Here is a 27,144-nt window from a genome sequence, read left to right on the forward strand (position 1 = left end):
ACTAGAGCTGTTGGGATTTATCATATATAATCATGTATAACCATTACAGGCATTAAACACTGTCCACTCTGCTATATCTTTAAAAATACTTAAAAATCCTCTTAACTACCATCTATAAATATCAACATTAATTAACACGTAGAACTCAAATCTTGCATATTGCAAACTATTATGTGCATTCAGAGCTATTCTAATTGGTTTTTATTTTGTTACATTGCAGGTGCAATTGAAATGTACTCATATTCATGTAGTCCTTTTTTTAGTTGTACCACTCAAAGAGCATTTAACTACAAGTCACACTTTAACTAAGGCCCTGCGACTGATAAGTGACCTGTCCAGGGTGTACTGTGATAGCTGGGATAGGCTCCAGCCCCTCTGCAACCCAGAATTAGATGAGTGGAAGATGATGGGATGGAGGTTCTCTCATAATCCTTCAAAGACCAGCGTGTGTCTGTCCCTGCAGGAAACTGCGCTCAGAGATTTGAGAACGCAGACTGTTCTCATGTTTGGGCGGCTCTGCCTCAGGAGGTTGAGCATCTACCCATCAGAAGGTCAGTGGTTCGATCACTGGCTTCTCTGGTCTGGACATTAAAGCATTCTTGAACAAGATACTGAACTCTGTCTTCTGAGTATGTGAATGTTAGGTTATGGATAGAGAGACGTATTGTGTGAATGAGAGTTATAGGAAGAAAGTCCTTTGAGTTCATTTCTCATGGCAGTGTTGAGGTCTTCCTTGAACTCAGTGTCACCACTGTCCGATTAAAAATACACACAGACGTGGCATATACAGTTTCAAGATTCCCTAAAAGCATAATTTTTCTTGATTTTTTGTATCTGAATGGATACAAAAAAATTGTATTTGTATTTTAAATTGTTTGTATTTTCCTTCACTCAGAAGGAAAAGCCATCAAATGTCAGGATAAAAGAATGACATTTAGGGGTTTTTTTACTGATGAAAAATGTCAAACAAGGTCAAATTTAACTAGAATAGGTTGTAAAGGTTAATCTGTAAATAAGCAAAGTTAGTTACCACAACAAGGGAGAAAATGCCACAGCAGCTGGAAAAAAGAAGGAGAAATTTGTATGGTGGTTATTATAAGTGTTTCTGAACTACTAATGTGTCCTTTGTGCAGGAATAGTCTTTTATGAAATGTGAGGTATGAAGTAGAGAATATTAATGCATTTATTAGCTAAATATTTGATATCAAGGAGAAAAAGGATTGGCACGTCCACCCACAGTTAAAATCCATGCTAGTCAATAGTTTGGCTGTGTTTTATCCCTCTGACATGAATAGAGGACCCCACTGAGGTCAGAGGTCATTCCAAAGGGGCTCATTTGTCAGGACTACAGTGAAGGGGCTCAGTGTATCTCTGCTTGGAATTCAACCAAATTTGGGGAGAGCTACACTAAAAATCCCCTGTCACAAAGACATTGCACATGTTAAAAAAACAGATGAGTGTTTGTGTGTGTGTCTTTCTTTTTATTTTCATGCCTTGTTTAGTGTGAGAGAGGCTGTGCAAGGAGGTGCTCGCATACTGAAAGATGGAGGGGATGGAGGTCCTATTCAGACTTTGCCAGCTGGCTGTTATATAACAAGATAAATGGGACACAAGCCCGACTGACTGGATGCATCAAGTGAAAGACTCCTCCTGAAACCAGAGGAAGGAAAAGAGAGGGAGAATTATTAATGTGATTATAAAGTCACGTCATGGTGACAGAAAGCATTTCCTCACAACATATATTAGTTTACAGTAAGTGTTATTATGGCTTGGTTCGGCATAAGTCTGCATGAAATTAGTATAAGTCAACATAATGTCCTGTGGAGTGATGGGTGCACAGCTTGGTGGGTGTGTGTGTGTGTGTGTGTGTGTGTGTGTGTGTGTGTGTGTGTGTGTGTGTGTGTGTGTGTGTGTGGCCCAGCCCACTGTTACAAAACATGTCCCTCAGTTCCCTTTGAGGAGGCTCTAGCTGGCAGTGGGGTCCCTGAGGTTAGTGTTGCTCCCTGGCCGCCTGCTGTCTGGACCATGGCTGCACAGCAGGTTATAGTTCTGCTGGCTCTCGCCTCCCTGGCCGTTGCATCTAAACCGGACTGTAAAGAGCTGGTCAAGCCTCTGGTGCTGGACAGCCACAGCCCCGTGAGTATGAGCAACCATTTGTTATGAAGCAGTCATAACAGTGATGCATATTAATGTGAACTGAATAGCTGAATCTTGTGTTATTGGTGGGATTGTTGCAAAGTAAAGATCCCAGTATATGTTATTCTTATTATTCTTCATCCGCGAACTAGTCGCACATCATTTGCCGTAGACACACTGTTCGTACGCCAAAACGACGGGCTTACTCGTGTCCTGCGTGTTTCTATTCAGATTTCAAAATTTTCATGCAGTTTCTGAAATATTCCACTTTTTCTATTAATAAAGTCCCATTGACTTTGAATGGAGAGGCAGCACTCTCTCACTTTTCTGCTGTCACTCTCCTTCCTCTGGACCCATTTTCTTTCACGTCATTTGCCCATTCAGACGTCGTTGTCACACCACGATGAATATCACGAATGTGCCAAAAACAATATCGCATTTTTCCACAGTAACTTCTAAGGTCTTTAAATTATTTTTCAAAGATGTCACAAAGATATCTCTCAAATCCCTCCCCCATTCATGTGTATTGCAGAGCAACAGTGAAAACTAAGTAGGTCAGAGTGCGAAAAGCATCAAAGCTCGCCTGAAAATTTTCGGTTTAACCTGTCGCTGTGACCATCATTTTCACCCTTCAGCCATCCTTTTATCTTCAAAACAGCTACGCTTGTCTTCTTTTCAAGAAGCCCTTCCCACACATGCATACTTCTTGAACCGGAGCCGTTTGTTTCAGAGGAATGGCATTTTGAACTCCCGTTCACTCCCTCTTTATTATCTCCAACCAGTTTTGGACAAAAATCCCCCCAAGCTTTTTTAACTCGCTCCCCTGACCTCACTTTAAGGTCTACACACACCAAAATCCATAGATAGGTAGAGCCATGGGATGCTAACAGTTTTTTAAACAGATGAATACCACTTTTGTTTCCCATTTTATATACGTCATTTTGTGATAGACAGAGAGACGGGGTCACTGCTCTCATTTCACACCCTCACTCATTCGAATATCATTTGTTGATTGGTTGGCACGGTCCTGCTTGCTTGTCCTCAGTGGCATACTTATCACTTTGCTGGCCTCTCCCTCGTATGCTGAAGGTCATCAGTTCATGTCAGCATGGGACATTTTTTTCTCTTTCTCTGCTTCTCTGTAAACACATTTTTACAATTTACTATTTACAGCGTCAAACATGTGTGTTCACCCTACAGCAGCAAGCTATTTGCTGTATGTAATGAGGTTGCAGGTTGAAATATTTTACAGATAATTTTAATACTGATTTTAATCTCACTCACTTTTTAAGTAGATTTAGACAAGGTCTCTTAGTGGCACAGTTACTGCTTCCTTGTCTGTCTTTTGTGTGCTGAAGGCCGTCGGTTGGAGTACAGCATGGGACATTTTTCATTTTTTTAGAAACTGCACGGTCTGTTTACTGTTGCAACAGCATAAAGCAAATGTTCCTTGGAGTTTTTAAAAACCAAAGAAAGTTTCAGCTGGTCAGTAATAGCTGGAAGCTTGCGTCCATGTGCATCGAGCACTTCTACTGAATCTTGCATGTAAGCTACATTAATGTGTCCCCTACTAGATTCCAACACAGTAGTTTTCACTGATTATAAAGCAGAAAAATTATGATTTAGAAGAGCTGCAAAGTAAAATTGTATGATTATTTATTTTTAACTTAGGGAAAGGGACTCACCTACCTCTGGGTTAATCCATGTTTTTGGGGAAGCCAAATGCCATGTCTGTAGTCACAGCAGAGTAAAACAATAATGTAATACATTTTCACAACGCTTTTTCTCTAACCAGGCTATGAGAGAAAGTTTTATTCTGCTGAGAAATAAAGTCTGGTCACATCTAACAGAAACAGTCATGAGAGTCATTTGCATTTTATTTTTCTCTCTGTGTGCCGGAAGATTTATGGGAAGTGGGTGCTTCACGTGGCATCCTGGGACGATCCGGGCCTGAAGGACGACATATTGTCAGTGAACAGCTCCTGGTTGGATGTGTCAGCGTCCTCGGAGAGCGGAGTCATCACCATCTACTGGGCTGACCGCCTGTGAGTGTCGTGTGTTTCATGTGTGAACATACTGATGCGGTCCAGTTGAGAGTGTATAGTAAAGTGTTGTTGTTGTTATCTCAACACAGGAATGAAAATAAATGTCTTCAGGGCATAGCGAACGCCACCATCTCAGGAATGACAAGTCACACCACCTGTATGTGTGGTATTTTTGCTCTGACTCACTGAGTTGGTGATGTGTGCCGCAGGTTTCATTTCTTTTAATCGCTGGGGGTTACAGTCAGAGTTATGTTTAGTTTTTTTTTTTTTCCACAGATAACATCAATGGTCACACTTCCTATCATGACGGGAAGTACTATGAGACCTGCAGCAACTGCCTCCTGTCTGAAGACACCACTCTTCTCCCTGACGGCAAGTCAAAGGGGCGATACTTCTTCCTGTTCAGTAAGTCGTTTTTCAAACCTTCATCTCGTATTTTAGCAGCAACACACAGCTTAATATTTAGCACATACTGCTTTAAATAACCACCTTTCTTTTCCCGTCCTCTTCTTTCTTTCTTGAAAAGCACGGACCGGTGCTCTGGAGGGTTCTGAGTTGGAGACCTTCAAGAACCAGGCAGAATGTCTTAAATTCCCTTCAGAGTACCACTTTACAAGCAAAGGTCAGCCACCATTTAGGCGTGTTTCCAGCATCCAGTGTGACCATCACAAACACTATTCTCATTTTGTGATTTCCTCTTCCTTCAGATCTTTGTCCTGATGGCAGGGCGACCACGTCAACTGGCGTCAAGAATACAGAGAAAGAGCAACCTGAGATAGAGCCTAATGTGCAGTAAAGTAGAGCAAAGAGGGCCACAGCTCTGTAAACACCCAGATAAATCTTCCTTTAAATGTACTAAATAGTGCTGTAGTGTGATCTATATGTGCTGCCATACAATGTTGTGCTGCATAATAACTTTTTAATACACTATGTTGTCTTTCGAGCTAAGAAAAATCAAGTCTAAATGCCCAGTTTAAATCCTTTTAGTGGTATTTGTACGAATCTAGTTCCCACTGGTTGTGCGCGGCAAATAAAAAGGGCTCTAACTTCTCCGTCTGTGTTCTAGTCATTTATTTTCTGATCACCATCACACTGCTGTTCCCCAAAGCATCAACAAAGACTGTTACTGAATAACATCAGTGTTAGAGGGAAGAGAAAAGATGTTAAACTCTTAAACCGTCACCACACAGAGTCCAGAACGCCCCCACAGGGAAACATCCTTCATTCTGCTGCAGAAAAGCTGCTCCAGGTCCTTTTTGAAAGATTTCAACAGCCCAAGACAAGATGTGGCACTTTGCCTGAGTTCATTCAGGAGCAGTGGCGTGGGCAACAGAGGGCTATTGAGCTCGCCTTTCAGTGCTGAGAAGAAAAAGAGGGGGGAAAGAAGAAGAAAACTGCATGCATGGTCATTAGGAAACCTTCTCTGGTGCATTTGGGCCTGCAGAAAGCCCCTCCACCCCCAGACCCTCTCCTCCCCTCCTCCCCCTCCTTCAGGATTAGCACTCACACAGAAACAACTTTTTGTGTGAAGCCCGGAGGGAAAATGAATCAGAGTTAGACGTTTTCTGTTACAGGTTCGGCAAACATCCCTGTGGCTGACCATGGCTCTGCCTGTTGTTGTATTCCTGTTGTCTCTCATTGCACTGGCTGCTGCATCTGCACCTGACTGTAAGGAGCTCGTAAAGCCTTTTATGCCAGAGGACCCCAAACAGGTAAGTCACCTAGTGTGTTTGCTTTCTCTGTCGTATTTACAACAATGATGCTGGAGTTTTTTTAAAACATGTAAGGACCTTATTTTATTTTTATTTTTTTTGTGCATCAAGGTGTTTGGAAAATGGATTTATGTGATGGGAGCTGGCGACCCCAAACAGTACCACAAAGCACTGGAGTCTCTGAAAAGCTCCTGGATAGACTTGTCCCCGACTTCCAGCGATCAGACTGTGACTTTGCGATGGGGAGATCACTGCTTGTGAGTTTGGTGATTATGTTATTTCAATATGTTAAACAGACTTATGTATTTAATGCAATTCAGTATTAAAAGCGAAACATTTAAATTTAGTTGTGAAAGCCAGATTCTGCCATGCCTTGTTGTTTCTCAGTAACCGGTGTATCACGGGGGAGGTAAATGCAACCATCTCAGGGATTGCTACCACATTTCGCAGTGAGTGAGCTACAGATTGATGAATTTGTCTTCACAACAGACAATAGATTTCTCGTAAAATAACCCAACACTGTACTTTGAAAGAAAATCTGTCAGACCACAAAGGGCACATCCTGCAGACTTGCTCTGACTGCCTCCTGTGGACCGACACCTTCCGAAATGGGGACGTCACTGGCAGATACATCCTGCAGTTCAGTGAGTCCTGCACTTCTCAGCACATCAAGTCAGGGCTGCAACCTGGATGTTGACATTCTCTCTTTGCTTGCAGCGAGGACAGGAAAAATTGATCCAAATCATGTGGAAATTTTCAAAAAACAAGTTGGCTGCTTGAACTTCCCAGATGACTACCACAGCTATGATGGCAAAACAGGTCAGCAGCTATCCAAAAACCTCCAACGACAGAGTTTTAACTCCCACAGGGTGGAGATTCTGCCCTGCGAAATGTCATATTTAAGTGCAATAGTTTTTAGGTCTTCATTATTTTTGGATCGAATCCATAAAATACAATGCACATGGTGAGGAAATGAGGCCACCGTTCTCCATCCTGCTCAGGGAAACTGTCACATTTTGTTTCTCTTTTTCCTGCAGAGCTGTGCCCTGATGACAAGGAGAGCACGCAGGAATAAAGAGGAGGCAACGAGATCCACAAAGCTGCATGCATTAAAAGAAAATACATACAGTGTCGTCGTATGTGCCGTCTGTATGCTCTGACGTCATGAATGCCAGGACGCAAAGTTATAAATGATTTAATCTCCTTTAAATATTTACTCACTGTAACGGCATCGTGTTGGGAAAACCACATCGACAGCTGTTTTTGTCATATCATAACACAGTTATTAAAACTGTTTTATTAACAGTGCACTAACTGTCATACCCATTATTCACTGGAAACACAGATGTGTTGAATATAAAATAAAAAGGTATTGTTAAAATGTTTTTCTTATTGTGGAATGAATCCAATATATTCCACACTGTCAAAGTGGTGATTACATTTTATGACTATAAAATAACAGAAGATAACTGCTTGCATGTACACACTGATGCTACCAATGTGCTTGTTCTGATACAAATAAACCCAGCACTACCACTGGGGTCTAAAGTCGGCACCACATCAAGTTTCATATTTCATCTAATCCACCTCATGCGCTTCTTGATAACAAACAGTTCGAGCAAACACAGAAGTAATCTGTTAAAGTGTGGATATGGCTGAGAGCCGAACAGTTTTTCAGTCCTCGTGTCTTAAGCCATCAGCCTGCTGTAATGGCTCCCCATTTCAGTCTGAACGCTCTCCATTTTGCACGATCTGCTGCTCTCTGTCAACTTGCTGGTTCTTGTGCTGCTTGTGTGTGAGCCGATCCCTCCCTGTCCCGGTCGCCTGCATCTGAGCAGAGTCACCACCTGCTTCTGGCACTGAGAGGACCCGAAGTAATAGAGGACCGGATCCAGACAGCAGCTGAAGCTTCCTATGCACATGGAGAGCAGGTATGCCTGGTAAGAACTGTTGCTAGCCTTGTGCGCCAGTTGAACGTAGTGAACCATGAGGATGATGTTGGTGGGGGTGAAACAGACCACAAACACCAGCAGGACAACCACAGCCATCACCACAGCGCGAGTCTTCTTGGAGCGGTTCTCCACGTTGGCTTCAGCCAGAGCCTGAATGATGCGTACGTAGCAGACAACTGTGAATATGAAAGGGATGAAGAAGAACACAGAGGAGTAGATGGGGAAGAAGTAAAGATAGTAAGACTGTAGTTTTCCTACGTCCTGCACATCATGACATGTGGTGATGCCCAGCGACGATACATGTAAGGTCTGTTCTGAGATCAGCAGGGGGCACACTCCTCCCAGGGATAAGAGCCACATAGCCGCGCACACAGCTGAAGCCGTCTGAGGGCTGCGCCACATGAGCGAGTTCATGGGGTAAACCACAGCCAGGAAACGGTCAATGCTGATGCACATCACAAGCAGGACGGAGCAGTACATGTTACAGTGGAAGGCAGCAGTGACGGCTCTGCACATGAAGGATCCGTAGATCCAGTTGTTGCCGTGATAATGGTAGGCGATCTTAAAGGGAAGGAGCAGCCCGAACAGCAGGTCAGCACAGGCCAGGTTGAGCATGTAGATCACCGCCGGCTTCTTGGGACGGATTTGGCGCACAAACATCACCGTGGCAAGAAGGTTAAGGGGCACGCTGATGATGAAGACGAAGATGTAAACGGCGGGGATGAAACGTGTGGCCAAGCCACCCTCGAGAAATGCTTTGGTCTCCTCCGAGACATAATAGTGCTTCCGGGGATGATGGGGGTGAGGGGGGTGTACTTTTCTGGACTCCGTCGATCCTGAGCCTTCATCATCTAAGAGTGACAGGTCTAGGTAGTCTGCTGCATCATCTCCAACCATTACAAAGTGGCCAGAAAAAGTCCGCAAAAAGGGAGTGGAGCCTTAAAAGAAACAGGGAAATGAAGCAGAAATGTGGTTACGCCAAAGGGATGCACAACACTCTAAAAACATTTACACTAGGAACAGTTTGGAAAAGCAGATTTTTTTTTTATCTGATCAGATTGTTAAATGCATCTATCAGGTTCAAGCTCGTCCTAATGCCCCGATATTATTTTAGAAAGTCCGGTTAAGTAAAATAAACTCTCCAATACATTTATTACATGCATCCATATCATGAGTGTGATTCTTACCCAAAGGTTAACTCAAAATACATGAATGCATTTTCATTAAAAACAAACAAACAAACAAGTGTTTTCTCATAAAATACTGCAAATAAATAAATAAAATTAAAACTTTTTTGTATTAATTAGTTGACTAACCAGTAGAGATCACACGTTTCCGTGTCCCCACTGACCATTACTACAATTTAATTGATTTTAAATGTATAGAAAATGTAACTATAACTCAACTTTTAGTGCCAAAATACAATTATACGCACATTATTTTTAACTATAAATAAATTTATTCTATGAAGTACCAATATTTACACATCCTCCAGTTTGCTTTGAACCCAGTAACGCTATACAATTTACCTGCTACAAAATAAAATGTTTTTGACATGAGCACCAAGGAAGTGACATCACCGAGTCTCTTGAAGTGCAAAGAGAATCAAATGTCAGTATATTATCTTACCTATTTATTTATTCACAGAACATTGTTGAGCTTTGTTGTTGCTTTAGTGTATGGGCTTTTTCTTTAAATTTTTTAGCAGCCTCTAAGGGTTAAAGTAATTTACCACAAACATTCAGGGCCAGTATTTAATTCCGATTGTATATTTGTCAGATGACATGTTGGATGTTTTTTTTCCTAGTTAAATTGCTCTAAGAATAAATATATTCATTCACTCCTTCCTGCGCAGTGATCTAGTTAAAAGTAAATGTTTAAACCGATCCTGCATGTGTTTCTGGGGGAGATACAAATACGTAAAGTTTACTCGAGCGCCAAAAGAGTACAAGGCAAACTGTAGACATCATCATCATCATCATCATCTTAAAGTCTTAGGAAAATTACTTACCATTTCCAGATGGGAGCGCAGAGCTTTGAACAGAAAATACAAACAAGCAAATTAAGAGGTGATGCATGGCTTTACTGTAAATCCTCCAAATATTTAGCAGGAGAGTGGAAATTATGTTTGCTGAAGAGCTGCTGAAAGTGCTGTTATTAAAGGCAGGAAACTCCACCTCCTCTCCAGCTGAACATTTCCTATCATTTAACAAAAACCATGAGTAATGTCACAGCGGCGTGGATCTTCAAGCCAAACGAAAGCCCAAGTAGGTTTTTCCAACAGGGTCAAAGGTTGCCAGACCAAAGGGAAAAGCACATCACTGAATATGAATGCATGACAAAAGCACCAAAACAACTACTACCAATAATAATAATAATAATAATAATAATAATAATAATAATAGTAATAATAACGATAAGAAGAAGGAGAAAAGGTTTGGGATGTGCAATTTATTATGAATATTGTTTAAGCATTAGACATCAATTATATAGCAACAACACTTATAAAAATACATCACATATAGCTTTTAAAATGTTCAAATGTTTATTAATTAAAAACATGTGTCTTTAAATTCTTTCATTAAAAAGGCACTACATTATTTCATACAGCCATGCAGGCTGCGCCGCTCCAGTTTCTGAAATAAGACCGTACTGGTTCGTCTGACATTTCCATCAAACTTCTCTCTTTTGAACAAGAAACATGAACATCACAATTGAATTCTTCAAAATATATTACATTTACAATCACCACGTGGGAAAGAAAAAAAATATAGGACACAAAGTGAACGATAAAGTTTCATTTTGGTGCGATCCATCAAATTATAGGCAGAAGAAACAAATCACGGCACCGCGTGACGTTTTTGTGCTGTTCAACAAACTCAGTACAGTCCAAAGGCACGACCAGGTTTCTCCCAACTCTGTTTTTTCTCTCCTTTATTTTCCGTAGAACTTCTTGTTCAGGAGGAAGATGAGTAAATTGACATTCACTTTGGCTTTGTCGAACATCTTCATGACCGCCACACCTTCGTACTGCAGCTGAAGGAGATCCTGCCAACATCAAACTGACTTGTTAATGCGCTGGTGCTACAAATACGCTACAAATGATATCATAATAAAACACATCACTAAGTTCTTTCTTAAGTCAGGCTCATGCTGTGCTGGCTTATTTCCATGACTATTCCTGCCAGTAGTCCATAGAGAAGAAAGGGAAATTCAACCATTTGTCACCAGGATTAAGTGTTGACGAGTGAGTTTTCTGAAGGGAAATGTTTACCTGGAAATGAAGCTGGACTTTTTCCATCTCGACCCCCATAAACTTGGCTTTCACCTCAAAGTCTCCAACTTCCTCAGTGGGTGAAATGTCGAACATGACATTTTTGAACCTGAGAGATAAGAAAAACAAAAGTGGACACCAGATGTGTGAGAGGATGAGAGTCCGTTTGAAATTATAGCTGAAATGTTGGAGAAGCTCTAAACAGACGTTTGACTGACTCCATAACAATGAGAGACGGCCCACAGACAAGAGATCCATTTGCTTACATTGTGCTCTTGACCACTAATGTAAAAAAGATCAAAAAACTGATAGTTGATTACATGAAGTCCAACAAAATGTAGACAACCTCGTTCTCATCAATGACACCGAGGTTGAGCAGGTAACAAGCGTTTCTTGCCGTTATCGCTGAGGACCTGACACCAGCTCTCTGATAAAGAAGACCGAATAAAGCCTCCACTTTCTGAGGCTGAAAAAGGCAAACATTTTGACAACTTCCACCTCTGCAGCAGTGTGGTACGGTACCTGCACTGTTGCTGACCAAAGGGCGCTGCAGCTGGCAGTAAAAGCAAGTGAGCACACTGCTGGTACCCAGCTTCCTGCCATCACATTTATTTAAAATATAGCATCTGGATAACATCACCTATGACCCCACTCACAATAGTCTGTTTGATCATTTCACAGGGGGGGAAACAGTACCGGTGTCTCAGGGCTTGCACTTTAACATTTGTTTTTCCTTCCCCGGACTGTAAATCTGTTAAACTATCGTCTCTCTGGCTCTTAAGCACTTTATCAAATGCACTCTATTAGACATAGAGCTATACACCGAGGTGTCATACACAGTGACTGGATCAGAAAACACCATCAACCAGCACTTTGCCAATAATAGAATACCAGTACTGTAAAACACTATTATGCTGCTATTTTATAATCATCTCATTATATTATATTTGCCTTTTCCTTCTTTATACTGTAGTGTAGTTACAGCTCTGCTTGTATAACGACAAATAACATGAAATCAAGCACCAAAAAGCGTCTGGTGTTGGGAAACCGTAACTTTTGTACCTTACAGCCAAGTTTACTGTAAGGTACGGTTAACAGACAAATAACCAAGATGTGACTGAACAAATGATAAATATAAATGGTAAATGGTCTGTATTTGTATAGCGCTTTACTTGGTCCTAAGGACCCCAAAGCGCTTTACACTATACACAATCATCCACCCATTCACACACTGGTGATGGCAAGCTACAGTGTAGCCACAGCCGCCCTGGGGCGCACTGACAGAGGTGATACAAATAACAATTTAAACAAATATAAATCGTTTAAATAAAAACACTAAATGTGTTTAACAGCTTCTGCAATGTAAAATGACATGTAATGATATGTAAGAAGGATGTTAGTACCAAGCCCTTTTCGACAGAACAGGTGAAGAACTGAACTCACTGGTTGGTCTGAAGTCCCTCTATCTCCAGGATGACTCCCTTCTCGTGCAGTTTTGCTGCAGTGTACTTCAGAGACTGGGGCTTCCACTTCTTACTGCCCTTATCTTCCCCTTTCCCGTCCAGTTTTATAGATCTGCGTGAATTCCTGGACCATACAAACACACCAAGGGACATGTGTTACCATTGAATCACAAGCTAAAATCATCCATCTTTACCCTAATGAGGTTTGTTATAAATTAGGATACAACTCACTTCCTGTTTAGGTTATCCAGGCAAGTCTTGATGTAGGCATCATAGTAGTTCATCTGTTCCTGGTAGAAGGCAGTTTTTGAGTTAAGGGCAGTCAGAGTTTGCTGGAGCTTCACGAGCTCGGCCTTCCTCCTCTGTCTGTAGCGCCTTTGGTATCGGATGTCCTGTCAAATACACATTTTAGCTTCACAAATACAGAATGTGGGTCTGCATCTTTAGCTGGGAAAAAGAGCTGCTTATGAACCTTTGATATTTCGTTGATGAGGTCCTGGTATTTGTTACTTGCAGTAGCAAGGCCAGCCTGCTCCAGGTTACGAAGGTTCCTGATAATCTTCCTCTTCTTCTGCTCGAGCGGTAACTGGCTGTCCTCCAAAAGCGCTGGGCTGCTCTTCAGACCCTCTGGTGTCTGAGCATCCTGGACTGCCCTGCGCTCAACAATCCTAGTATGCTCTGACTCCTTAAGGAATAAGTCGCATACGAAGTAACATAATTAATTAGACTGAGAGGCAAAGAAAAAAAAATCAAATGAATATGCTCCTTTGATGAATGAAAGTAGCTGGCAGGTATATATAGAGGAAAAACAAGCTGAGAAATGTAGATCACCTGTGCTGCAGTGGCTGGAGTCTCAAGAATTTCAGGTAAAGTCTCTCCATGTTGGATCCGAATCACATCCACAATCAGCTTTTTTGTCCTGATGTACACACACACAAAGATCAGATGTGACACATTAGCTTTTGTTTTATTTCACCTCACCAAAGTCACAAATATGTGCTTATGTTAATTAGTGTAACATCCGTTACCACCAAGTACAGAAGTAACCAGAGCACACACCCACATTTTACTCACACCTACTGCGCTAACTAGCATGCTAACACTTTAAAAATGTATCATTAAGTTGGGGGGCTTTTCACACCCTGTGTGTTCATACACCATTCTGCATTTAATCACTAGTTATTATTAAACCTTGGCTCCCCTCCACAGCATGACTTTTGTCTCTTCTCCATTAGCAGATGGCGGCCCCTCCCTGATGTTAAAAGGGAGTTTTTCCTTCCCACTGTCACCAAGTACTTGGTTATTTATGGCCGTCTGATTATTGGGGGTTTTCTCCGACTCTGCAGGCACATTGAAGTGGCTGTTGTTGAAATTTGGTGCTAAATGAATAAAACACAACTGAACTGATGCCAAGCGCAGAGAAAAATGTGATTACTTTTGGCTCTATAAGGACTGTTATGTAAGATGAACGCTCAATACAGGACAGAATGTTAATCGCCTTCAAAAAAAAAAAAAAATTTAAATTAAAAAATTATATACTGTATATTATCCCAAGGAGCTTGAGTCTTATAACAGACTTTCACAGCATTGATAGCAGGGTATGTTCAACTTTTTAAAAAAAAACAAAAATTCAGACACATTTGCAATGTTTATTTTAAATGTCTGGACTACCATTTGTTGCACTAGCTGTGAACTGTGTCCGAGAATAAAGACAAAACCAACAATGCGTTAGAGGCAAGATAAGCCAGACCACGAAACTCCTTCCTTTGGAACAGGATATGATAGAAGAGCAGGAAAGACATGCAACTGAAAGATAGCCACAAAGAAACGCACAATGTGTCAAGAAGGGTTAAGTGCAGTGCATCATATAGGCAATACCAAACTATGTAGAAGATTTCTGAAGGAGTGTAATTCAGCGTCAAAGTTTTGCTTTAAATACCAATTACAGGGCTAAACACCTAAAGCCTAAGGATTAAAGTCTGTTACTGGACACACAGGAGTGTCTGTCTCAGCATCCTCCAGTGACAACCTTACTTTGTACTGAGGGTCTTTAAGTCTCTGTCATCTCCTTCCAGCAGCTCAAACTTGCTGGTTAGAGTGAGGGAGATCTCGGTCTTCGCCAGCTGACTCAGAGCACTCTCCCTATTTTGATCATTTGGGTCAACAGCTCCTTCACCTGGGGAAAAAAGCAGTACAGATTTCAGTCAACCTGTGACTAACTTGTGATTAATCAAAATACAGGTTTACTTGAGCGTACCGAGCAATGCCTCTACATCAGGGACGTCTCCGAGGTCCTGTAGCAGCTCATGCAGCAAGTCATTGCGTTCTGGAGAGATGGCGTCCAGATGTTCCAAAAGCAGCTGCACAAACACACATTTGATTAGTCACATCGAAAGTTTAAAATGTTCACATAAAATTAGTCATTGAACATATTAAACATTTTGAGATGAAGCTTGATAGATTTTCCAGTAAACGGAGAGCAGAAGCAGGATATAGCAAACAGCTCTTAAACGTCCTCTTACTAAATTTTATTACAGTCAGCGCCTTAATACATACCACAAGTATGAAACTGTGACTGTTTGGTTTCCAACATCCAGCTCAGTCCTACATATGCAACAGTACATTTATTTGTAGGTAAAAATCACATCCCCTTTTCAGCTGGGATTTTGCTTTTCTTCATATATTTGAACTACCTCAGTGTACGAAACAAAACTTTAGGGAACATCTGTCAAATTCAACAGGAAAGTCATTTCCATTTATAACAGATGGCAAAAAGACACAGCTGGCCAGAACCTACTGACATCCTCAATACTAACCCCTTTGAAAGGAAGTGTTCTGGAAACATAACGAAAGAAACAGGATGTCAAGTGGTGATGATGATAAGGGGACATAACGTACATATAACATATTCTAAAAACTAAACTTTGAGCTTGGAGCAAAATATAAACCCCTGCTAGATCTAATATCAATGTAATCTCAATAATATATTTTCTAGTAGCAGCAACAGTAAGAATGTCTGTTTCCAATAACAGTTTGTAGCATGTACAAGCATGCAAGACAGGGGCATGGAGAGACAGGGCAAGTCATTTAAGTATGAATCATGTAAAGTTTAATTATATCCTCAGGAGTAGCAGGAAGAATCTTTATCATTTTGCTTGGGTTTACCGAGTGTGTATTGATGATCTCCTCTATTGATATGTAGATGATGGGTTTGCTTAAGTTCACCATATCCGAGTATTCGTCAATATTAAACTTCTCCTCTGGTTCAGGGACATCACACGCCGACTGGAAAAATAACCTGGACAGAAATCAGCTGTTATTAGTTCTTCCAGAGCATGAACATGAACTTCCTGTGAAGTGCTCTGTATTGTTTTCCTCAGCAAGGTTAGCAGTTCATATTGACCTTTTCCAGTAAATGGACTGAGATTTATCGCGATTTTCAGAAATGATGAGTCAAACACAAAGTGAGGCAGATAACAGCACATAGCCGCCCAGCCTCTCCCATTTAGTTTGCTCTAGTCAGTCTGGAATTTGGTTGATTTTGTAGACACGCATGTCCGAACTGCTGACACGGCACAGCGGGCTGGCTTCTGCTGCCAGGATTCCCTCTACTTCCACCATGTCAGCTTAACGCGGCCAAACACGTTCATCTCCAGGGTTTACCATTCTTTGTTATCGGAAAGAAACTGGTTCTTCCTCCATCACACTTTTATCATGTTGTTTTGGATGAAAAGCTTACCGTATTATCAGTGATCTACATTGACCAAAACTAAATTATCTCCATAGACAAATCAGAGTACAGATTTGTGCCGTGTATTCCGCTCCTTACCTAAACTTCTCATATGTCTGTGATATGTAGTTGTTCATGGGCGTCATGTGTGCATTCTCGCCCTCAAACAGATTCTTGGCAGCAGCATGCTGGAGCATCTTTGCCACTGATCCCAGATTACGCCGCTGGTCTTGGTGGAGCTGCCCTCCTGCTGACAGGTCAATGATGTCAAAGCCATCTGGGGCCACAATGGCTGGGTTCATGTAGCGGTAATACAGCAGGTTACCTACAATCTGACATTTTTTTAAAAAGTATTATTTTCTCTTACCTCAGCAGGATCACAATAATAAGACCTATAGAGAAGACCATGCATGACTATGGAAATCAAACACACACACACACACACACACACACACACCATATATATGTATATATTTAGACATTTGATACCTTCAACAGCTCATCCTCTGAGGCATCTGGAAACTTTTCATGGAGGCTGTTCTTCAGAACTTTAGCTATGTATCTCATGCCATAACTACATGCAAAACACAAAGCATTGATGGGACATGAAGCACAAACATGCACTCACATACTACATGGCAAAAACAAGCTCATGATAAGGAATGCATCTGATGCATCAATATCTGCATTAATGACTGCAAGTATTGATGGCTTTCAGTGTCTTCAGTATGTACCTTAATGTTTAAGATTTTAAATTGCATAACAGCTCCATCTAGTGGTCTATACACTCTAGACTGTGAAGATCGATGAGGCACAAAACTGGGTTACTATGGTAGGACTCGTGTCACACAAAGCACAAACAACTGGCCAGATGAGCGCTTGCATCATAGCAAAACTGAACAACAAACACTTAAGAGACCAGAAAATACACTACAAATAAAAATCATGGCATGAAAGAAAACTTTTAAACAGTTCAATACAATACAGGGAACTTAACCAGGAAAAGTCACAGAGCAGACAAAGGAAATTGGGCTTTGACAGCTCCTAAGACTTACGGGAGATTATCCAGTGAGGACACAATGGAGTTCAGGACCTTATCTGTGGCCGAACGCAGTGTCTGACTGGAAGCCTGCAGCCTGTTGCGTACTTCCTCATGTGACATGGCCTGCTCAGGAGTGACTTCGTAAGGCAGCTTGCTAAGGGGCAGCAGAAGATGCATGTGTAAAGTTCACTGCTTTATGCTTTTTGACCTGAATTTTAAATGCTGGATACGTCCGGCTAATTCAAAATTCAATTAGGATAACAAGCCATTTAAAAAATTTCTTCAGAAAGCTGAAATTTCAAGATGAGAAAAACACAAAATAAAAAAAATAAACTTAAAAAATTATCACATGAACTAAATAAACAGCTGAGAAACAAAGTTATTTGTTTTTACTCTACTTACTTTTGTCTCATAATAAAATTTATTTGATACCTGAAATATTTAAGTGCAAAAAGCCAGGGGTAACTAAGTATGATGGCAGTCTCCTTACCTGGCCTCTCCAGTAGCACTTTCCAGCTGGTTGACCCAGGCTTTGTAGACCTCAACAGGGTTTGTGTTGAGGCCTAAGCTCTTGTCCTCAATGATGTCTTTAATGACTGGAGCCAACAGCTGTCTGAGGGTGTTGTGACCACGTGCACCTCTGTTGAAGCTCACCACCATCTTGATAACTGTTGGATTGCCTGTCACTATGTCCTGGATCTGGTCCACCTTAGAACTGAGACACGCAGAGAAGATAGTAAAGGACTTTATAGGCACTCATTTACCGTTAGTAGTAGGTTATAATTGAGTAAAATAAGTGTAAACTAGCTACAGTGAACTCTCATGGTATAGCATTATATGGAGCCACAATACTCACTTGATTTCCTCTTCTAGAGCAGTCTTGAAGAGTTTGAGCAGCAGGTATTCCTCTCTCTGGTTTGAGGCATAGTTGTAGAGTGTGAAGATCACAGTGTCCATAAACTTGGTGGACTTGTTTTGGGGCATCTGGAAGATCAGCTTAGCCAGGTAGGATGGATTGGTCTAAAGATAATGGAAGAGAAAGCAAGCACAGCGTTAGGCGACTAGAAGTGAAACTGAATGAGTTCATTTAAAGTTGATGAGGCAGAGTAATGCTTCTTTTCCAATGGTTTGGTGACACTGAAGTTGTCCTTTACTGTCTATTGAGTTTAGAACCAAATGTAGTGGAAATTGGACACTATTCCCCCACTATACCCCCCACCCCCCCCCCCAAAAAAAAAAAAAAAAAAAAAAAAAAAAAACCCCACGGGGGATGAATTATACAAGTTGCATCTGCGAATTATCTACAAATATCTTCCAAATAACTTTGGGACCAGCAGTATTTTGAGTCTTTTCAGTTGAAATGCCATGACTGGTTTTATATCACGAACTGGGCGAGTGGAAAAGAAATCAGACACATTTTTCATACCTGTAGTAGATAAAAGAGATGTTGGTAGGCCTCGAGTTTCCGTCTTTTGCCTTTACTCAGGCCCTTAATACCGAGTCTGTCTCCTGCCGTCGGGTCATCTTTACTCGCCTTATTTTTCTTGCTCTTCATTTTCTTATTATGGGACACAACATCCTTTTCAAAGAAACAAAGTTAAATAGGAGTTTGGCTGGATAATAGATAAAGAAACTTCTTCAGATTTTAGTGTCAACAACATTTTACTCAAACTATAAATGATTTCAACCCATTTTTATTAACTTTCCGTTTTCCTGTCACGTATTAATTAGAGGTGACGGCAACCTGCAGAGTGATCCTGTTCTTCACTAGCAGTCCAATCTTTATATCCATTAGGTTCAAGTCTTTCTCCATCTGTTGATTGGAGCGAATCTTTGTGACTACTTCCTCCCGAAGCCGTGTCACTTCCTGCTCTTCCTGTAGATCCAGAGGGCTCTGCTCCAACAAGTGGACAAATTTACGCACCACTGACAGAGGAGGATCCTTGGCTCCAGCTGAGAGTTGGTGTAAAAAATAAAGTCAGCAACAAATGCAATTTGCAAGTTTATCCTTCATCATGTTCTGCATTTATATTACTGTCTGTGCTTGTCAGCTGTGTTTTTCATATTATATATATTATCATCAGAACTGAACAATATTTTTGGCTTGACTGTGAGGAAAAATTGGGGGAAGAAAATTGCAAATAATGTGGTTGTTCAAAAATTTGTGACTCGCTGTAAGTTGCAATCCTCTAAAACTGGCGAAACATGCATCAAGACCATAATTTCATATTCAAACGCAGATCTAAATTCTTTATGACTCACTTAGCGTCCTGTAGTCCTCTCTGGCTTTGTTGGCCTTCAAAAAAGCTTGGATTTTCACAATTTCTTTTTCCTAAACACAAAAATGAATCAGAGTTTTAGGAAGCATGAAAACAAACCCAAATCCTGCACCTGAGTAATGGCAATGAAGTATTACTTACATGATCTTTGAAGAACTGTTGCCTCTGATTGTATTCACGTTTTGCTTTCCACATCTTTACAAAAGACTGGATCTAAATAAAATAAAGTATTTATTAAACAGTTATAAAAAAAATATATACCAGGCGTTTGATGCAGCAGCTATGTTGCTAATGTTATTCACAGGTCAATTAGTGTTAATAAGTGTTAAAAATCCCAATTAATATTCTCCTGTTTCAGTCTGTCATTCATAACAAAAATAATTCATCACCTTGACAATGGAAGCAACATTTTTCTGAAGCAAATTCATCCTCTCTTTATACACTTTCCTCTGTTTGTAACCTTTCCAACAAGCCTGCAAAAAAAGGAAAAACTGAGACAAACATGTACAAGCAACAAGTTCGGCATCAGCTTCACCACAAATCAGTTTATGAAGCTTAGTCATGAAGTTTAGACATCAGTTTTCTAAAGACATTGTTGTCATTGTTGGTTTGTCTTCTAAGAAGATGCAAACAAAAATATGCAGTCAGTACAGTGGTTGTAATTTAATGTAAGTATATAGCTACCTTTGCTTATGATTTGTTTGTGCTTGGATAAGCCCTAGACATCCAGAATCAATGAGGAATATTTGACTAATTACTAAGTACACTTTATAGAGGTTCTATAAGCTACCTGCAGTTTTATGACATGTGGTTCTTGCTGATGCAGATACTCCATTCTCTGGACGTGCTTCTTCCTGACCAGGTAACCTCTGACTCTTGCCTGCAGCTTGGTCACAAAGCACTCATTGGCCAGCCATAGCTGTTCCCTGTTATACTCAGCAGTCACACAGGTCACCACATTCTGAGGGAAAAACCAAGAATACCCCACAGCAGCATGAAAATTGTTTGTTTAGATGCAATCCAAGTATAAACAAATCTCACTACTGTTAAAGTAAAAATGAAATCAGCCCAATCAATGGGAAATGTTAAAGCTTTATAATCAAGGGGTAGCACCTGGATTTCTTCTTTACTGAGATGTCCGCTGTTCTGTTCAAACCCTTCAGGCTCCTCCCAGGTGCCCTGTTCAGTTTCCAGGTTATAGAAATAGTCATATTTGTCCTTGATGCAGTGTTTTACCCACACACCATCAGTGCTGCCTGGAGGAAAGCAGAAAGTGCTTTTTAAAAAGTCTGTTGGTGTAAATCTGACACAAATTCTCAACTTCTCACTGGAGTTTCTTGAACAGAAAGCACACTTGCTGTCCCACAGATGTAAATCCTGTTACCTTTGGCAGCACCGTCTCTTTGTTTCTGTGAAAGGTCATCTTGGTACGTGTCAGCACATTCAGGAAGAACTGCTCTCAGCCCTACACTGGGAGCCTGCAAAGCCTCCAGTGTATTCTGGGAGTCCCCCTCATTCACTGTCTTGTTAATATGAGCTACTGCTCCAGACACTAGCAATGCAAAGCAAAAAGAAAAACCACTGGTGTCAGCTTCACAACGCTATTGGGTCAAATAAAACAACAGTATACAGTAAAAGTACAATGTGAACACACTGAGTAGTGTACAGGAAAATAAATTTAAATGAATTAGACATCAAATGAATTACATTGACATTTTTTATTGGTTTTTTTTTTTCAATAGTTCATTTCTACATCCGCCTCGCTATAGCAACAAGAAACACTGGATAAGAGCATCTATAAGGCATTATGTGACAGTTATTCATGGAAACAAATCGCAGATCAATTTGAAGAATTAATCAGGCTTTACGAGAACATACATGCGAGAGCCTCCTTTTCATCCTGGTTGGCTGTCAGTATGGCCTCTTGGATTTGGTCCAGCCACAGCACTGCAGATTCATCACCGGAGCTCTACAATCAGGAAAAAGAACAAAGATCATTCCTCTTCATTTCAGAAGACAAAACTCAAACTCACTCAAACAAGGCGTTATTAGTAGCTTGTTCATCGTTTCTAAAATATTTAAAGCACCCAGAACCAAAATAATGTGGAAAGTTTTAAGTTTGTGTACATTTACTGTACCTGAAATATTTTCCAAAGTCAAACTGGGATTGTGGAGATATTTAATAGAGATAATGATCGCATTATAGAGAACCAGTGCCAGGAACCAGTCGAGACAAATAAGGAAAAGTTGACAAAAGATGACCTGCAACCATATCCTAGCCCACCACTTAAAGCAATGACCTCAGTCTATAATGGGCTCAAAAGTCAGAACAAACACAGCATGTTTATTCAGCTTGATCCTTATGTTTGTTCTCAAGCTAATTTTAGACAACATCAAGGGGTGCATCATCGACCACAAGACCATCAGGAAGGAAGTCGCTGTTTACAAAACACTGAAGCAGTCTGAAAGTAAAGACATTACTTGTGCGTTTCACGCACTCCTCATATATTGAGGGTGTCATAAGAGATATTACATGCGTGATGTGATGTGATAGCGCAAGCCAGAAGAACATAGCAGTCCTTCAAAAGCAGCACAGCATGGAGGCAAGACAGGAAGAAAGAAAAACACAGTCCTGGGAAAACACTTTACTAAATGACCATCTTCAAGCACACATTTCACTTCCTTTATTGCATTCATGATGTAATTGCTACACATTTTATGTTGTCTGAAAACCAGCTTCTAATTCACTAGGCTGACAAACACCAAATCCCATTTTAACAAAAGTAATAAAACCAAAACCAGTCAAATGTCTTAAATGAACCAAACTCCTTGGACAAACACGATAAACAGCTCTGTAAACCATTAAGTAGTTTTTTCCCCCACTCCAGTGATTCAGAGGGCTGTGACTGACGCAGACAGCAGGGAATTCAGTTTTCAAGTCCAGGCAGGAAACATGCTTCTGTATACACTGCCAGGAAGCTGAGTTTGAGCTCACACCATTATCAGCTCGACCGCTGCACTGAAGAGATGCAAAACACAAAGTTTTACTGGTGGAAAACTCCTGACAAGAAGCAAAACCAAGAGGGCTGAAGCCTAATTAACTGGGAAATACTGGAATATCAACTTAACGGTGACATGTTTGACCTCATGCCAGGACTACTCATTTGTTTGATGGCAGTGCAGACCAATCAGCTTGATGGTAAGTTTCTTAAGTTAACACATTACTAAAAGGATAACTCTTTAAAAAAAAAAAAAGAAAAAAGCTTAAATCTTGTAGAAAAAGTACATTTTGGTATCCAACAACTGGGAAAGCTCTTTTCCCAACTCAGACTCACAAAATAGAAAACCAAAATTACTTCTTTAAAACAAAACAAAAAACCTTCAGAACATTTTGGTACAAAAGAAAAAAAACTTTTTGCATGAAAGTTGGTTTGAAGGTGTAAAAACTGTTTTCTACTCTTTACAGGAAACAAAAACAGGACCAAAATCCAACCTCACACAGTGAATCCAAGGACCTTTAAGGCCGACTATAATGACACAGGCAGAAACTTGCATGTGAAGCCAGAGGATCCAGTGACAGCCTATACCACAGGGGTGCTCAGCACCTGGGTCATACCCTCATCGTACATCCTGTCTATGCTGGTGGGCATCCCCTCCAACGGCTACATTCTGGCCTTTCTCAGAGTCCGGCTCAGAGCACAGTCCTTTTCCACAGTCGTTCTTCACCTGAACCTGGCGCTGTCTGACCTGCTGCTCCTGCTTTCCCTTTCGCTGCGTGTTCACTACCACTTCAATGGGAACAACTGGATATTTGGGGAAACCTCCTGCCGGCTGATTACGGCTTTGTTTTACGGTAATGTTTACTGCTCAGCTCAGACCATCGCGTGCATCAGCCTGAACAGCTACCTGGCTGTGGTCAAACCATTCATGTACAGGAGGCTTGCTACGAAAACACTGGCGGTGTGGACGTGCTTGGTTATATGGTTCCTGTTCGGGGCTGCTGTTGTGCCTGAGCTCCTTGTCAGGCAGAGTTACAACATCTCCCAGCTGGGGATCACAACATGTCATGATGTACTTCCCCTAGACGAAAAATCACACTCCCATCTGGTGCCATATAGGCTGATGCTTATCTGTCTAGGCTTTATAACGCCCTTCCTCTTTTGTATCTATGCCCATGTGGCTGTAATTTACCATCTAGGTCAAAGTGCTTGTGACTGGAAGCCATTTATCAGAGTCAGCACTCTGGTTTTCAGCATCTTCTTGGTGTGCTTCTTGCCCAGCGGAGTCCTGCATATGGCCCACTACATCCGCCTGTTTTCCGGTGGGGACGACAGCGTGTATGGATACTTTAGAGTAGCTGTGTGTCTCTGCTGTTTCCACAGTTGTCTTGATCCCTTCCTGTGTATGCTTATTTCCAAGACAGCGGCTTCAGAACTACAATTTATTTCTCTCCGCGAGATATCTCCGAGACAAGCAGTTATGACGTGATACTGGACATGTATACAAAAAAAACAAAACAAAACCCAAGCCTGGACTATTGTTGGAACACAGCAGGAAGTCACAAGGGAAAATGACAAACTGAAGACCGGACATTGTGGTTAACATTAGGCTGTATCCACGTTACATCCAGAATCAGAAACTATTAATGTGGCCATAGTGTTATTTGTTTCCATGTATACTAAAAACATGTTTTATGTGTCATGTTTTGTTCATTTTTTCATTAAAATTATATCCAAAAGTCAACAATACTTTTTGTAAACGATATATCCGTTACTTTAAAATCAAGATTGAGCAATTCAGATAGATATATACATGACCTAATGTAAAGAAGTGACATAGGATAAAAAACTGCTGTATAACAAAACTAACAGGACAAAGTTATGACACGGTTTAAATAATGATTCATGGAGGAAGTGGGGGTGCTTACTGAACCTGCTTTGCTCGCCCTTTCCTTCCAGGGGGAGTCCTCTACCTCCTGATCTTAATCATCATCCCGTGCCTTCTCCTCCCTCTGCTCCTCTGACAACACATCACCCACGCACGTAGGGTCTCAGGGGGGACATGAGCTGCATAGGTTGGTAGGGCCATTCACGTGGCTTTGCTGGCTGTGCAGTCATATGTTTCTCATTTTTAATTACCACACAGTAAGGGTGGGAGATAATTCAAATATACTCGATGTATTGCAAGTTTTTCCACTCACGATAGTTAAAATGGCTTTATAAATTGCCATGGCAATATTAAGCTGTCTGCATGCAATTCCCTGTGAGGTTTTTTTTTTCCCTCCCACATGCTGCACAATCATTAATTCCCCTCCCTCCCAAACAGAAAATTTTCTACCTGGCGCACTGCGCTGAGCATGTGTGTTTATATCCTACCGGACGAGCGAGGGAATGAGACTCGCTGAACAAAATGCGGTAATTTGCAAAACGTGCCGTAAACATTTGCCGCAAGAGGAAGCAATACCACGAATTTATTCTACCAGCTGAAAAGTTCTCCACTACAAAATTAAGACTTTTTAAACTCCACATGTCAACGTCTCCCCACACACCAAAGAAAACATTAAATAAACCAGCTGTGATACTTGTGACTGTTCTATGTCAGTCGTTTTTATAGTCACTATCTAGACTTTTGTTTCTGTAATTTGAGGTCATCAAATTTTTTATTTTATTATTTTTATGTGTTGTAAGCTCAAAAGAGCACCTTTTTAATTTCAATTGTTTTATTTTGTCTCGTGAATTCTTGCTTGACGTCTTTTGTTTGTTGAAGGTCGAGTGTTGACCACAGAATGAGTAATTTATGAAAAACCTCTGTGTGCAACTGATGGTTAAAAACAAAATACAACAACAACAAAAATTGTTGTTGTTGTTGTTGTTGGGGCATTGTTGCCGTACACAGACACTCACATCCTCTCACACACACACAGCAAAATTCTATATTTGTGTCCCTCCCTCTGTTTTGTCTTTCAGTTGCTGCATATCATTTAAATGTGTGCTTTGTTAGCGAGTTGGAGACCGAAATGCCCGTTTACTTCACCCTTTTTTCTATCTTTCACCAACCTGGCATCACCCCCAGCTTAATACCCACACAGATAATAATATGAATAATAAAATAAAATGAATAATGACCCAAAAACAATTACAAGAGTCTATGCCCCTCTTAGGAAAGCAAATGTGCTTTCCACAATAAAGCATTCAGACCATGATCCTGCTTGCTGCACAGGACAGGTTTAAATAATAAAAAAAACTTACAAAATGAATAAATAAACAAAATAAGGATTCGTTCAGCTATAATGACGTTTTCCACAATATCTAGCTGTGGATGGTGCAAGTATATTTTTCTACTCAAATTCGAAATGACTAAAGAAATGTTCGCCTACCTGGCAGAGAAGTTGTTTGGTATTTTGAAGGACATCATGGTAGTGTTTGGCTGTGGCTGGGTTCACCCCCGACAACTTGGCTGTAGGGAGGAGGAGGGCTGCAAGGGTCTGCTCATGATCACCTGAGTTTAGTGCCTCATTGATCTCAGCTATGGCTATGATTCCTGTAGGTGGAGGACCAAAAAACAAAAAAACAAAAGCCTCTCAGACAAGTTAAGAGCACAGATTGTGTTTCATTTTTCAGTGTAAGACGATGCCTAAAAAACTGTTCTAAGGTTTCAAACATCTGTAATTTGAGAATATTCCTGAAACAGTGGGAGTATTTTGAGCACCTTTACGTCATGTCCACCTCAGCAAACTGTGTAGTTTTACGCCTTTTTGAGCCTCAAGGAAATTATTTATGTTTGAGCAGTTTGCAGTTAATCGTTTGTTATTCTCAAAATTACAATTTAGATTGGGTGTGATATCGTAGCTTGACTCAGTGTGATGTCTGATATGGTTCTCTTAGCAGACAAAAGCACTTTAAGGAATCACCAGCACCTTCAGGTTTCAGTCCAGGCATGAGTAATTGTCACATGTCTGTCTGAACTGTACATGTCTGTGAGCTTCTACATGCCTCATCTCTCTCTACGTACAACATATCGCCGTATGTTACTCAACAAAAGATCACTGTGTATTAGTTACATTTACAGCAAGTATCAAATCTCCTGCTTTTATTAAGTGGCCAGTTCTAGTTTTGTTATGTGCAGATATGTCCTAGCAAAGTTTAGAGAACTGACATTGTTTTACAATGTACGAGGAGAAACAAGGAGAAGCCTAATGATTCATTCAGTAGTCACCAAATTGCATAGCAAATTGATTAGCTGCACAGGGCAAAACACTTGCTAAAATATGTAAACTAGAAGAGGAAATCAGCAAGACGTTCTTACGTTCATGCTCTTCTTGGACCTGAACATTCACGGTGTCGATGCATTTCTGGACATCATTCCAGGTTAGAAACTCTTGGCCCGTGGAAAGCGCCTCAGCTCGCTCTTTGATAAGCATGTCAGAATACCTGAGGAAAGAAGGACTTATGTAACCAGAAATTGTTTGGATGCGCAAATACATTATAACTTAATTTTTAAGTCATAAATAA

General features: G+C 40.8%; 5 protein-coding genes across 5 annotated transcripts in view; 3 read left to right on the plus strand and 2 right to left on the minus strand.

Moving 5' to 3' along the window:
• The first annotated feature begins 1,945 nt into the window (after positions 1-1,945).
• On the plus strand, positions 1,946-5,233 carry LOC146562433 (uncharacterized). Its single transcript, XM_085294162.1, has 6 exons — positions 1,946-2,136; positions 4,039-4,181; positions 4,271-4,338; positions 4,458-4,586; positions 4,708-4,803; positions 4,889-5,233. Exons 1-6 carry the CDS (start codon positions 2,026-2,028, stop codon positions 4,975-4,977), a joined length of 636 nt encoding a protein of 211 aa, XP_085150288.1. The 5' UTR covers positions 1,946-2,025; the 3' UTR covers positions 4,978-5,233.
• A 398-nt stretch (positions 5,234-5,631) lies between these two features.
• LOC146562434 (uncharacterized) lies at positions 5,632-7,278 on the plus strand. The gene is made up of 6 exons (XM_085294164.1): positions 5,632-5,893; positions 6,005-6,150; positions 6,281-6,342; positions 6,427-6,537; positions 6,611-6,712; positions 6,931-7,278. The coding sequence occupies exons 1-6, from the start codon at positions 5,783-5,785 to the stop codon at positions 6,966-6,968; spliced, it is 570 nt and encodes a 189-aa protein (XP_085150290.1). The 5' UTR covers positions 5,632-5,782; the 3' UTR covers positions 6,969-7,278.
• f2r (coagulation factor II (thrombin) receptor) lies at positions 7,073-10,007 on the minus strand. The gene is made up of 2 exons (XM_085294161.1): positions 9,857-10,007; positions 7,073-8,783 (listed from the first exon to the last, which is right to left on the minus strand). The coding sequence occupies exons 1-2, from the start codon at positions 9,921-9,923 to the stop codon at positions 7,582-7,584; spliced, it is 1,269 nt and encodes a 422-aa protein (XP_085150287.1). The 5' UTR covers positions 9,924-10,007; the 3' UTR covers positions 7,073-7,581.
• Positions 10,008-10,281: 274 nt separating this feature from the next.
• The window catches only part of iqgap2 (IQ motif containing GTPase activating protein 2), a 39,249-nt gene continuing 22,386 nt past the window's right edge, over positions 10,282-27,144 (minus strand). The window contains exons 15-39 of the mRNA XM_085294165.1: positions 26,939-27,063; positions 26,010-26,173; positions 21,512-21,602; positions 21,018-21,185; positions 20,747-20,889; positions 20,424-20,594; positions 20,023-20,106; positions 19,775-19,846; positions 19,617-19,686; positions 19,099-19,307; positions 18,781-18,933; positions 18,211-18,374; positions 17,845-18,069; positions 17,368-17,508; positions 16,802-16,886; positions 16,412-16,644; positions 15,748-15,880; positions 14,840-14,942; positions 14,617-14,758; positions 13,414-13,501; positions 13,055-13,267; positions 12,814-12,974; positions 12,563-12,706; positions 11,120-11,228; positions 10,282-10,893 (exon numbers count right to left, since the gene is read on the minus strand). Coding sequence (XP_085150291.1) covers positions 10,780-10,893; positions 11,120-11,228; positions 12,563-12,706; positions 12,814-12,974; positions 13,055-13,267; positions 13,414-13,501; positions 14,617-14,758; positions 14,840-14,942; positions 15,748-15,880; positions 16,412-16,644; positions 16,802-16,886; positions 17,368-17,508; positions 17,845-18,069; positions 18,211-18,374; positions 18,781-18,933; positions 19,099-19,307; positions 19,617-19,686; positions 19,775-19,846; positions 20,023-20,106; positions 20,424-20,594; positions 20,747-20,889; positions 21,018-21,185; positions 21,512-21,602; positions 26,010-26,173; positions 26,939-27,063 — 3,505 coding nt within the window. The 3' untranslated portion in view covers positions 10,282-10,779. The remainder of the gene's footprint in view (positions 10,894-11,119; positions 11,229-12,562; positions 12,707-12,813; positions 12,975-13,054; positions 13,268-13,413; positions 13,502-14,616; positions 14,759-14,839; positions 14,943-15,747; positions 15,881-16,411; positions 16,645-16,801; positions 16,887-17,367; positions 17,509-17,844; positions 18,070-18,210; positions 18,375-18,780; positions 18,934-19,098; positions 19,308-19,616; positions 19,687-19,774; positions 19,847-20,022; positions 20,107-20,423; positions 20,595-20,746; positions 20,890-21,017; positions 21,186-21,511; positions 21,603-26,009; positions 26,174-26,938; positions 27,064-27,144) is intronic.
• On the plus strand, positions 22,535-25,696 carry f2rl2 (coagulation factor II (thrombin) receptor-like 2). Its single transcript, XM_085294167.1, has 2 exons — positions 22,535-22,832; positions 23,100-25,696. The coding sequence occupies exons 1-2, from the start codon at positions 22,769-22,771 to the stop codon at positions 24,119-24,121; spliced, it is 1,086 nt and encodes a 361-aa protein (XP_085150293.1). The 5' UTR covers positions 22,535-22,768; the 3' UTR covers positions 24,122-25,696.

This window comes from Mchenga conophoros, linkage group LG12, assembly GCF_057382185.1.
Source record: "Mchenga conophoros isolate Kocher_MC1m ecotype Shallow Benthic linkage group LG12, M_conophoros_male_GT1.1, whole genome shotgun sequence".
In the NCBI taxonomy this organism is placed as follows: Eukaryota; Metazoa; Chordata; class Actinopteri; order Cichliformes; family Cichlidae; genus Mchenga; species Mchenga conophoros.